The following is a 12762-nucleotide window of genomic DNA, read 5'->3' as shown; positions in this document are numbered from 1 at the left end:
AAAGCCACCTCTATTGGTCTGTCTCCCCCCCAACTGTATTACCTGGGCTATGAAGGCGCCCAAAAGGCTTTACAGCAAAGATTATGGAACAATGCACACAGTGACTTGCGATCTCGATCACATGCAGTCTGTAGTCCACTGGCAGCATGAGTTCAATATGGGTATGTCTTTGAGTTAACATCTTACATCAAAAACCTGACAGTACCTAACTATCGAAGGCTTTTTACCAAGGCCAGACTGAATGTCTTCCCCTCTGCAGTGCTGGATGGTAGGTTGAGAGGAGTTCCCTACCAGGACAGACTTTGCTCGTGTGCTCAAGACATTGATTCCATAAATCATATTTTGTTACATTTTGCGAAGTATGAGCAGGCCAGGGCTGAATTGATACTACCCTTGCTGGTGCCTTTCCCGGGAAAGTCAGAGGTTCACTATGTCAGGTTCCTACTGGAACTTTGGCAGTGGCAAAGTTTTTATCGGTGGTTGCAAGAACAAATGAGCCCTATATTCCAAACAAAGTGCTTGATTAACCTGGAGGTAGGCTGTATGAACTCTGTATTGATTTGTAATATTCTGTTGGTCTCTGGACCGTAATAAAGATTGTTGTTGTTGTTATTTTTTCTGATCTAAGAAAAGGCCAGATCCAGCTGAGGGGAAGGAGGTACTAATTGCATTAAAAACCCACCCTAATTAATTCACTTCAATCCTAGGCCTAATCTTTAAACACAAAATTTCATGGGATCTAATATTAATTTGACTAAATCAGTTAGTTTAATAGATGCAAAAGCTTTTGATCAACTAAAATGGTGCCAGGGACTAAACAGACACCGTATATCATTTTTCATGTTAATTATTTTTACTATAAAAACTTACATAAACTGCAGCTACTGAGTGCAGTCTTAGAAGATATCTTCCACTTTGTCTCTTGTGCAGGTAGAAACACCTAATATGGAACCTGCTACAACACATATATGGATATAAAACAAGCAAATAAACCCTAGAACTTTCTTTGTTACTTACTCAAAGGGGCAAATGTGGTGAGTAGTTGTTTGGAACTTGCAACCCCTTTTGTTATGCTTCTTCTCTTCATACAACTAACACCTGTACAGGGCTTGTGTGAAAAGAAGGCTTTGGGGGTTGTTTTTCTTAACCATCAAGTGGCATATAAATATTATGAAACAAGTAAGTAAGTAAGTAAGTAAGTAAGTAAGTAAGTAAGTAAGTAGAGCCCAGCTGGATTAGACCAATGGTCCATTTAGTCCATTCTGTTTTCCTACATTGTCAAGTCAGATGCCTATGGAGATGAAGGCAATAACCTTCTTCCATTGTTGGTCCTAAGCAGCTGGGATTCAGTGGCATATTGCTTCTGATCTTGGTGTCTCCATAAAGCTAACATGGTTAGTAACCATGCATTTGCCCAAATCCCCTTTCAAAGCTATATAAGCCGGTGATCACTACCACATATTGTCATCATCCCCTTGTTGATATTCAGAGTACGTACATTACAGCATGCTCTGAATCACCCTGGTCTCTAGTAAAACATGGTGTTAGTGACACCATAGAGTACGTAGATGCCCTGAGCATCCTCACAAGTAGCTATTTGTATTTCTATCTTCCAATGTATGTAGTACTTTTTCAACACAAATAAACCTCTGGCCATAACTGCTTCCCCAAACAGTGCAGATAGTGTAGATATAAATGGTTTTTCATGAAAAGGTAATCCTCTTTACTTCTGAAGAAAGGTTTGAAACCACTTCTTTAAGTCAAAACTTTCAACCACAGAAGCATTCTGGGAACTGCAATAGTGTGTTTGTTTCTGTGGCTCCAACTTTCTCCATTTCAGAAACCAATAAAGGGCTCAGAATACATGTTGGTAATCATGTTACCTGTTTCATAGTGAGATCCAGAAAAAAACTACCCTTAATTAAACATATTGAGCCATATTTCCTACTGGTAGAGTACTGAAGGCATGCAATTTGTGTTTCTGATTTCCATCTGCCTAAAATTTCCTTGACGTTTCATTTGGAGATAATGTTAATCTGTGGTTTCCCTCCCTCTCTTTCTCCAATCTGTTCTTCTTGCTAGTTTGGTTAGTACAGCTTCCAGCTAGCCAGAGCTTTTTTTCCTCAGTGCTGGGCCAAGTTAATCTAGGTAAACATGACCTAGGACCAACAGCTTTGACCTCATGCCATGACATTCAGTGGAAAATATAAACAGCTGTCCTCTCTGTACCTTGGCTGGGAATTGCTTCACTTTTATGCAATGGTGACTGTTGCTTGAACCCTGTCACAGCACACTGGCAGGAGAAATATGCAGCCCATCTGAGTTTGTTGACCACATAGATAAAGTATGTTGTTATCCTATACAGAAGGGCAGCCAGAGGAATAGCTCTGAAGTATAATCATGCTCCCTGTCTGAATGCTCACTTACTTTCCAAAGCATGATCCAGAGGCATTTAAAATCTTATGCAAAATAAATCAGTAATTTTGCCTATAGTCAAACCTCTGTAAAGTGATTCATGCAAACTGAAGGGTTTTTTTTTTTTTGCACTTATTAATTAAAGAAATTTGTAGGTTGGATATTCTTTTCCAGTGCCCTCCCAGTTTCTAGTGAAAGCATGGAAGGGAACTGAACCACCAGCTGGAATTGCAAAATGTACAATTCAAGTGTGGCAGCTTCTTAAAGTTCTCTGTCACTGATGGTTTTTAAAGACCACGTTTAAAACTCCAAGCAATGTGAATAATAGCATTGCTTTAGCCATTTTTGCCAAGATACGATTATGAAGTAATGGAAATGCAATGTACCATGATGCCATTGTGGATGAAGCCCCGCCTGTACCGTGCAGGTTTCAGATGAGGGTACTCTTCAGTGCTGGTGACTTTAATACCCCAGACTTTCTTCCAGGCTTCATAAAGCTGAATATGAACAGGGTAGACGCCAGAATGGTGTGGAGCCACTGCATAGCCCATGTCAGTTGGAATACCATGTTCCTGGGGGCGAAAAACAAAGAACACTACTCCTTGTAGGACAATACTATAAAATATCAACAAGTTTATCATTAGAGGAAGCGGTGGTCAACGATGTGTAAACATTCATTCCAAACTGCACCACTTTGGGGAGAAATATCACCTGTCTCTTACCCTACTTATTTTTGTCTATCGTTTTCCAATCGTTTGCTAGTCAGTGTGTTTTCCACATATAAGGAAGGTTCTATAGCAGGAGGACTGATCAGAGGCAGAAGGGTCAACCAGGCGATCCACAACTGCTTGACAGACTTTGTTGTAAGCCGCTCTAGGCTGCAACAGATGTCACATCAAATGACTCACCAATGGTGCCTTGCAAGCCACTCTCCAGTTTTGCTAGTACAATATCTACAGCTTGCCCTTGCACCCAGAAAAAAAGACTCAGGTGATAAAGAAGGCTATATTCATTGAAACAATAACTTTTCATCACAATCCGATTAAAAATAATAAAATAAAATTTAAAAAAGCCAAATTACAATCCAAATTACTAATTATTAATTTTTCAGGCTTCCCATACTCTGGACCTTTGAAGTATATCTCCAATATTTTCATTTCTGCCTTCTTCTTGTTGTTCTCATATTTTCCACATTCCGATCTTAACGCTTTAAAGTTCCCCGTCCCTGGCTGTGCGATTCTCAATCATGTCAGAGATCATATATCCTTTCATCCATTTGGTACAGTTTTATTTGTGTGTATATATATATATATATATATATATATTCAACTGTCAATTTGCCAGCGCAGATTTTCCTGACTTCATTCCAATCTTCCAATCTGGGCTGATCTGATGGATTTTTTAATTGGGTGTTCTTATTGGAACACTAATAAACATGATTTATAAAAAAAAGAAAAGAAAAGAAAAACAACTTTTTAGAGGATCTCCTGATTAGCTAACCAACTAAGTGAGGGCAGGGGGATCAATGATGGCATGAGAGAGAAGCATTCTTCACCCTTCTGGGCATGAAAGCCAGCAGGTTATTTGCTCCCTGGCCAAGGACCAGGAGAAAAGTCTTTCTCTTTTCTAAGACAGTTTTGGGTAATTGAAGCCCAACCTGAACACCTGGTGCATCATTATTTAGGGTATGACTGAAAATTGCTATAAGAGCAGGTTAAATGTACGGTATCAAAGTGACCTATGCAACCATAAATCTCACAATGCAAATCGTTCTGAAAACACCGGGGAAGAATTTGATGTAACTTGAAAGCTTGGTCTCTTGCTCCTTTCAAGAACTAGCTCAATGTGCTGGAGAGGATTTTTCTTCTATGACTTTCTTCCTCCTTCACCTTTTCTTGATCCTTATCCTGGGCTCCTGCTCTTGAGCTCACAACTTCACTGCTGACTCACTTCCCCTTGTTAAAAATAATTTTTTAAACCCGCAGGGTTCTGATGTGAAAAAGGGTCCAGCCTTTTTCGCATAGCCTTGGGGAATAGCCTCATCAGCACCTACTGGGGTTTGATAACCTGCACCTTGTTTCAGGGCTTGTCCCGAGGCAGCAAGATTGTCATGTCTAATTTAAGGCAAGCTATTTTGCCAGAGGCAGGTGCATCATGTACGGGTCCAACTTGCTTCCTTAGAATTCATTTATCAAATTGCATCTGCATGGGGCTTAAGGCTTAACTGCCTTGCCCAACTGAATACCCCATGCTATAACTGGCATCCAGTTGACTTTAGTGTTCCAGAATTACTGTTCTGTGTTTAAAAAACAACAACGTGTATAACCATATCCTATGATCAAATAATTGTTGCACCCTGTTATTTGGCCAAGCAGACAACATGATTTACTGGACTGTTCCTTTCTTCATTTGAAATGCCAATAAAAATGCACAAGACAAAAAATCAGTAGGGCCCTTGTCAAGCAGCAAAGGTGTTAATTATTATCACCCTTGAAAATGTCAACCAAAGTAGCTGTTAGGTTTTTTTCAGTGTTAAGACACACTGGAGGAAATTTACAAGGGTAGGGAAATGTTCCCCAAAACTGACTGAACAAACAAAACAGCTCTATATTAGATTGATAAGTGAGAAGGATAAAATCAAAGAAAGTGGACAGAAGCTAACATGTTATTGAAAGGAAATTTAATATCCTTCTCTTCTCAGTTGCTGGAGATGAAATTTAATATGTAATAAATCGGTGGCCTTTTTCTGAAAAAACAAAACAAAAACAAGGCCATATTCCACACTGAAAATGTAAAGTGAAGAAGGGATCTTTGATGCTTGATCACTATAAAATATTGGAATGTTTACACAAGGTTGAGTGATCCATTCAAGCATCAGTAAATTCTGATACTGTACATTTCATTGCTTCTGTTAAAATGCCAAAATTAGTCACCTCCTGTTTTCACAAGTTCTAGAAGTGCAATATGTGCCCTTGCAAAGTGAATTATTTACTCTTAACACTTCTGGGTTTAGACTTGGCATCTGTAGAAAATGTAAAGGGATTCCCTATTACCGTACATGCGGATATTCTTACTAAAAGTAAAATGGTACTGGTTGTTTCACTTCAATACTCTTTGCACTTCAGTACATTAGTTTGAATGCTTAAATGAGCACCTTTCAAACTCGCAGTTCTGCTAGTCACATTCCTTGCATCAAAGGCTTTACCAAATGCTTTCTGAATGAAGATGATGACAGAGAACAATGGAGCAGTTGGGATAGCTCAGTTGGTAGATCATGAGACTCTTACGCTCAGAGTAAGGCAAAAGGTTCCTGCACTGAAGGAAGGTGGACTGTACAATTCTATGATTCATGTAACTTCTTAGTAATGTGTAGAGATGTTACTTTCTATGGAGCAAGGCCAAATCAGAGACAATGGTAAATATAAGAATAAGTTAAAGGTAAAAGACCCCTGGACTGTTAAGTCCAGTCAAAGGCGACTATGGGGTGCGGCGCTCATCTCTCTTTCAGGCCGAGGGAGCCGGAGTTTGTCCACAGACAGCTTTCTGGGTCATGTGGTCAGCATGACTAAACTGCTTCTGGCGCAACGGAACACCGTGACGAGCACATGGAAACGCCGCTTACCTTCCTGCCGCAGCAATATTAATTTATCTACTTGCACTAGTGTGCTTTCGAACTGCTAGGTTGGCAGAAGCTGGAGCAACAGGAGCTCACACCATCGTGCGGATTTGAACCACTGACCTTCCGATCAGCAAGCCCAAGAGGCTCAGTGGTTTAGACCATAGCACCACCTGCTCCTGTTACAGTACCATAAGTACTATATGCCTGTTGACTTATTTGCAACTAAATTTGTTGGGTGTGACTTAGAACAATGATGACAACACCCCTGGCACATTAAAGTTAATCACATATTTGATATCCTGTCTAGTTTAGAGGATCTGTAACCCGGAGAAAGTGCATCCAAAAAGAAGCCTTGGACAGCTTGAGATTCAGCACTTGCTTGGGTAAATTGAGTGCTGAACACTAGCTGAAAAATTATAAAAGAACCTGCTTCTCGAACAGAAGTGTTCTCAACAGATCATAATAAAATCCAATTGGGTTTTACTGTCTGCATACTTGCCTCAAGTAAAAAGATAGGGACTTAAAAAAACACAAAAAAACCCTACAGCTGTAATGTCTGGGAGTGGCCTGAATTGAAATACCCCAGAGAGGGAGCTACCCCAAAAGTCCCATGTATTTGTGGCCCTGAAACAGACACCTGTCTGTTTTAACATAGAAGATCCAATGTTTCTAACAGTCTGAGAAAGAAAATTGTTTTGTCCTCTGTTGACATAGCAAGGCTAGATGAAGAAGCGATCCCTGCTGAATTGCTTTCAGTTTTGTCAAAAGCAGAGAGGTGATATGTTGGCTCTCAGCATTTTCTAAGCTGTCACCTTGCTGAATTAAAAGATTTGCATAAGCTCTTATCTACTTTTAGCACTGGAATGTGTTTTTTCTAGTATTGTTCAGGCAGGCTGAGACTTCCCCTAGGAGATTATTATTTTTTACTGTGTCAGCTTAATGCATTATTTTATTTTTGTAAAGTTTCAATCCCCCCCCCCCCCATTTTGAACCTATCAACAACCCTTCCAGTTTTCAGTATTTCAAAGTATTACATGTTTATCCTGCTGTGTGTAATTGAGGACTACAGCTTTAATGATTGTGTGGCTTGTGAATATTCTGGCCACAATCCACTGAAATCAATGGGGATGAGGTAGGGAGCTCTGATATTCATGGAGCTGTGTTGTATTATGCCTGGCTGCAAGAAAGAGCTTAAGGTGCATTTTGGAAAGGGAGCCAAGAACCACAACGAGAACATGTGGTATGGTTCATGTTATCTAAGGGTGGAAGTGAGATTTGGGCCTTATTGGGCTTTAATTTCCCCCCAAAAAGTGTGTGTGTGTGTGTGTGTGTGTGTGTGTGTGTGAGAGAGAGAGAGAGAGAGAGAGAGAGAGAGAGAGAGAGAGAGAGAAGGTCCTCTGAGCCTCCTGATATATCCCTCTTGTCGATAGCAGTGTCTAAGTTTACTATTAGTATATAGGATACATTGCTCTGCACTGCAGCTGGATCAAATTTAGTAGCCTAGTGCTAAAAAGGGACGTGGGTGGCGCTGTGGGTTAAACCACAGAGCCTAGGACTTGCCAATCAGAAGGTCGGCGGTTCGAATCCCCGTGACAGGGTAAGCTCCCGTTGCTCGTTCCCTGCTCCTGCCAACCTAGCAGTTCAAAAGCACGTCAAAGTGCAAGTAGATAAATAGGTACCGCTCCGGCAGGAAGGTAAACGGCATTTCTGTGTGCTGCTCTGGTTTGCCAGAAGCAGCTTAGTCATGCTGGCCACATAACCCGGAAGCTGTACGCCAGCTCCCTCAGCCAGTAAAGCAAGATGAGTGCCGCAACCCTAGAGTCGGTCACAACCGTACCTAATGGTCAGGGGTCCCTTTACCTTTTAGTGCTAAAAAGGGGTTCACAGCAAAGCTATAGACTTTCCTTTGTGTGGCATGACCAGTTTCCCAACGTTAAGGTAAGGAGACTGAGAACTATGCTGATGTGAAAAACACTATAAAAATGTTTATGTGTATGTAATACCAGCATGTTGTCTCAAAAAGGCATCTGCAAATCCAGGTAGAGTTGCATGAATATATTTTGATTGAAGTAGACAGTTCATTTCCTCCTATTATTGCATTCTCACACTCGCCTCCCTTCTGGTTTTGACGGTGGCTGAGGTTATTGAGAAGGCAACACTCGACAGAAAAGAGAGGCTGTAACTAAGGCCAAAAAAGCTTCTGACAGTGATGTAAGTGTAAATATTATTTTGCTTCTATGCTGAATTTTATCACCCACCCACCCCAAACAAGTGGGCCACTTATGATTACACTGTATGTGCCAGAAACATCTTCCCTTCATCCAGCTTGGATGGTAGTTTTGGTATAAATAGCAACATCACATCTTGACAACTTTTCTTGGAAATGGAGCATTTATAGAAGGCTTATAGAAGCATGCAATTCAGCTTCCCCCATCCTAACAAATTGACGTCCGTTTCAATATTTAGAGAAATATAAGAACAGTTATCATTTTACTGAAATCTTACTGATGGGCTGAATAATTACATAATGCTTCAGAATATTGACTACACTCTGAAAATGATAGATACAATTTCTGATTCTGCTCTTGGGGAGGACATGGAACTCTTTCCTAGTTAGGATTTTGCCTCAGCAGCTTGTTATCTGGTGTCTCAGGTACAAAATAAACCAATATATTGGCATTTGTGTATTTGGAACAGAAGGACTGGAAAGATTTAATTGTTCCACGTTCCATCATGTAGGGACTGCCTTATAAGAAGCCAGACCATTGGTCCATCCAGCTCCGAATCATTTGCATTAACTCACAGCTGCTCTCAAAGGTTTTAGACAGGAGTTTTTCTCAGCCCATGAACTTTGGACCATCCTACATAAAGCAAGTGCTATACTGAACTATGGACCTTCCTTGGCCAATGCAGCGGGGCATGAGTCTCCATGTCAAAGCATGTCTGTTAACATGAAATAGTTGTTTTGGAATGAAGTGGTGGTAGGTAGGTGGGGGTGGGTAAAAATGATTTTTTTCAGCATCACCACCAAATCAAGATTCTCTGGATGCTTATGGGGAAGGCATGGGTGCTTATTATTATTTATTTCAAATATTTAAATTGTTTATATCCCACTTTTAAAAAGGTAATGATCAAAGCTGCTTACGGTGAATAAAAGGTAGAAAAAATGCAGCATAAGAACAGTGTAAAAAGTGATTTGGACCGGGGTCCTCAACCCACAGGCCAGATTCAGCCCGTCATGGCCGTAAACCCGCCCCACCCCCATGAGCCCACCCCTGCCACTCTACCCACTCATATCTCTAGTTATCCGCATGTCTACTTTTGCATTGGGCATTTTCCAAAGTCGGGCCGGAAGTCCCCTTGAAGGGGCGATCTTTCCTGCGTCTCTCTCTCTATGGTCCTCCCAGGCTTTCTCCCCCACTCTGTGAGGACCTCTCCGTGCCTCTCTATGGCGGTGCTGTGCAGCCTGGTAGACCCTGTCTCGTAGGACCTGCCCGTGGCCATGGGGCTGCTGGTGGCCCCGGCCACTGGGCAGTAGGCTGTGGTGGCGATGGCAGCTGCAGTGGGAGGCCCTCTGGTGCTGGCTGTCCACCTGGCAGGGTCTGAGGAGCAGCTGCTGCTGCTGTGCACTGTGCTGCTGGAGGCTGAGGCGGCCTCGGGGCCAGACCTATGGCTAGGCCGGGCCTTCCTGAGACAGCTGGGCCTGGCGGTGGGGAGGCATGTGCAGGTCTGGCCCATGAGGAGGCCGCCGTTACTAGGCTGGGTGTTCTCGTGGTGGCAGGGACAGGGCAAGCTCTGTGGCTTGTGGCCGCCTCGGGCTCCAGCGTCCTGGTGCGGCATGGGGAGACAATGCTGGGCTCGGGGCTGCTGGTGCTGGAGGCCTAGCTGGCCCTGCAAGGGCTGCTGGGTGCTGGCACCCGCTTGGCCGTGATTGAGCTGAGTGGCAGCAGTGGTGGGGAGAGCTGGGACCAGAGTGGGGAGCTGCCGCCGCCACTGGTATCTGCGTGGACACATGGCGGGGAGCGGCTGGTGAAGGTGGAGCGGAGCCACGCCGCCCTGTGGGGAGGCGAAGACAGTGAGATCCTGTGGGTGACACCCAGCGGCCTGCACACCCTGGACCACTTCCACAGGGTGTGGGTGTCCGTGTTGAGCCCTTGACCCCCGATGGTACTTCTCCCTCGCTGAGGACAGGCGCCGCTGAGGAGGAGGACGCCTTTCCACACGAGAGGGCACTGCTACCTGCCACTTTGGCCTTCAACCTGTCCTGTGACCCTCTGGAAGGGGCGCTCCTCAAAATCCAGGTGGGTGGCACCTGTGCAGAATGAGGTGCCCAGCTGGGAAAACAGGTGCTGAGCCGTAGGAAGCTGCCTCACACCATGTGGGGCAGCTTTCAGAGTACCACGGTTCTGTCTGCCGGCACTGGGAGCATCTCCCAGATGTTTCAGCAGGCAAAGCTACTGGCTATAGGCTTTTTACCAAATGTATGCCCAGCTCACTTATCTGGGAACTGAAGGAGGGAACTGAAGGAGGGAGAGTAATGCCCCTAAATCTCGCTAATGCCACCACACCCCCCACGGAGCAAGGGTAAAGTTATCCAACTTTGGTGTGGCTTTTAAATATTGTATTTTTCCTGTTTTTTGTGCACTACATATTTTTTTCAAACTATAGTCTAGCCCCCAACAGTGTCTGAGGGACAGTGAAGTGGCCCCTGTCTAAAAAGTTAGAGGACCCCTGATTTAGACCTACTAAAATTGTGGATCTTATCATTACCTCAAGGATGAAAACTTTAAAATAAGCAATGTGGATCTGCTCTTAAAGATATTTGAAAAACTAGAGGTTACTCACTAGTGCAAATTCCTTGTTGAGGATCATCTGTTCTACCAGAGATGACTCGTTGTGGAAGAGATGAGGTTGCATGTGGCTCCACATGTGAGGAAACCACCAGAACTCATCCACAGAACTCAACAATAGATCATCACCTTCATCTTCTTCAATGGTTCCTACAAAATGAATAATATTATCTTCTGGTGTGGACATGGACAACTTTTTCCAGGTTGACGATAGTTGATACTGGAGTTTATATAACTTCATTTTTAATAAACTTCCATATCATGTTTATAAAAGGTAACATCAAAGAAGAATGGTTACCTGTGGAGGATTCCATGCACTGAGCATCACATATTAACTGGGTGTCTGGAAACATTAACACAGTATGGATCCGTGGCCCATAGGTATGTAGTGCTAGTATGCTGATGTTGCACATCCATATGCCATAAGTACATCATTATTCCAAGAGCATTGAACTCAGAACAGCTAATTTTTTAAAAAAAGCACCAATGTGCTGTTTACACTGGACATGAATACAAAAACCTGAAGATTTGCATTGTTACAGTCTACCATCATAGCTGAAGACTGAGCTGTCATAATCAATGCAACATCCAGTTAGATCAGCGGGACATCCTGCCATTATCATAACTACGGCTGGTGGAAATGCATGAAGGGATTTCTTTGTTGCACAGCCTAGGATGTAATCCATTTCGTCTCTACCCTGACGATTTCCGCCCCTAGCATACAGCAGTGGAGGCCAGTTCATTAGGTGAATGGGGCACTGTTTCACCAACTGGAGTCTGCTCTCAGACAGCACCCACCTGCTGTTGTTTTACTGCCAATCAGGAGGTGGCTCTGCCTGCCATTGGCTCTGGTTTCGCCTACTGCTGGCCTCTGCTTTCTGCTACACCAGTCCCAATGGGCACACAGAGGCTAGGAATCAGAAAGTCTCTAGTTCAAATCTTCCATCTGCTTTGAACGCACAGGGTTGCCTTCAGCAAGCTACACTCCCTCAGGGCTCTTCCAGACTTTGCTTGTCCTGTGCCTAGAAAGCAAGGATCCAAGCTTGTCCCGGGCTTGTCCCATGCTTTCTGGGCATAGACTTGAGCAGTTTCCCCCTCAAAAACCCGCTCTTTACCACTGAACTGGAACAAATATCATTCCATGGAAAACCCATTTGATGTCCAATTCAGTGGTAAAGAGCGGCTTTTCCTGAGGAAAAGTGGCAGGAAAGTCATCAGTCTCCCCATCTGCAATATGGGAGATAATAACACTAACTTAATTTATGGTTTTGGGGCTGCTTTAATGATTACAACTAGGTAATACCAGTCATGGGATTGTTGTCTTTCACATGACGGAATTCTAACAATACCTATGTAGCCCTTGAACACCTGAAAGCACTATACAAATGCTTACTGATGTTGTTATTGCTGGCTGATACTGGATTTTTCTATGGCTACTGTCCCATTGTTATTCTAGTATGCCAGTTAGGCTTCCTGTTCATGCATCTTTGCTTGTCTTTTTGTTGTGTTTATTGATTAAACTATGATATAAGCCGACTCAAGGTATTTTAGCTGCAACAGAAAGGTGGGATAGAAATGTTTTTATAAATGTCAGCCATGATGAATACTGTCTCTTCTCTTTTAAGGGCTAGAATACCAAGAGAAAATGTTCAAAAGTTCACATTTTTCATGGATAAGGCATGACGCTTGGCGAGTGATGGTTTCTTTGAGTAGTGGTGATATGCATCAGTGCAGAAGCAACAATTAAACTCTATTAAAGCTGTTTCTTTTCCAGGTTTATCACCCAAGCAATTCCTTTTTAAACTGCAATGCTGGCATAAATATTGTTATCTAGGTTCAGTAATGCTGGCAGCATGTGTTCCTCTTATTGTACTAAAA

The 12762-nt window shown here is 43.0% G+C and overlaps 1 protein-coding gene across 3 annotated transcripts in view; it reads right to left on the bottom strand.

Annotated features, from left to right (window-relative positions):
* The window catches only part of NDST4 (N-deacetylase and N-sulfotransferase 4), a 135609-nt gene that overhangs the window by 59581 nt on the left and 63266 nt on the right, over window positions 1-12762 (bottom strand). For all 3 annotated transcript variants that reach the window (XR_014568343.1, XR_014568344.1, XM_083756451.1), the window contains 2 exons: window positions 10880-11034; window positions 2802-2987 (listed from right to left, as the gene is read on the bottom strand). Coding sequence is in view for 1 of the 3 variants with exons in the window: in XM_083756451.1 (XP_083612577.1) it covers window positions 2802-2987; window positions 10880-11034 (341 nt within the window). In the remaining 2 variants the exon portion in view is untranslated. The remainder of the gene's footprint in view (window positions 1-2801; window positions 2988-10879; window positions 11035-12762) is intronic.

This window comes from Podarcis gaigeae, assembly GCF_964106915.1.
Source record: "Podarcis gaigeae genome assembly, chromosome: 9".
Taxonomy (NCBI): domain Eukaryota; kingdom Metazoa; phylum Chordata; class Lepidosauria; order Squamata; family Lacertidae; genus Podarcis; species Podarcis gaigeae.
The sequence above is the reverse complement of the archived record's forward strand: the minus strand, read 5'-3'. Positions and strand labels throughout refer to the sequence as shown.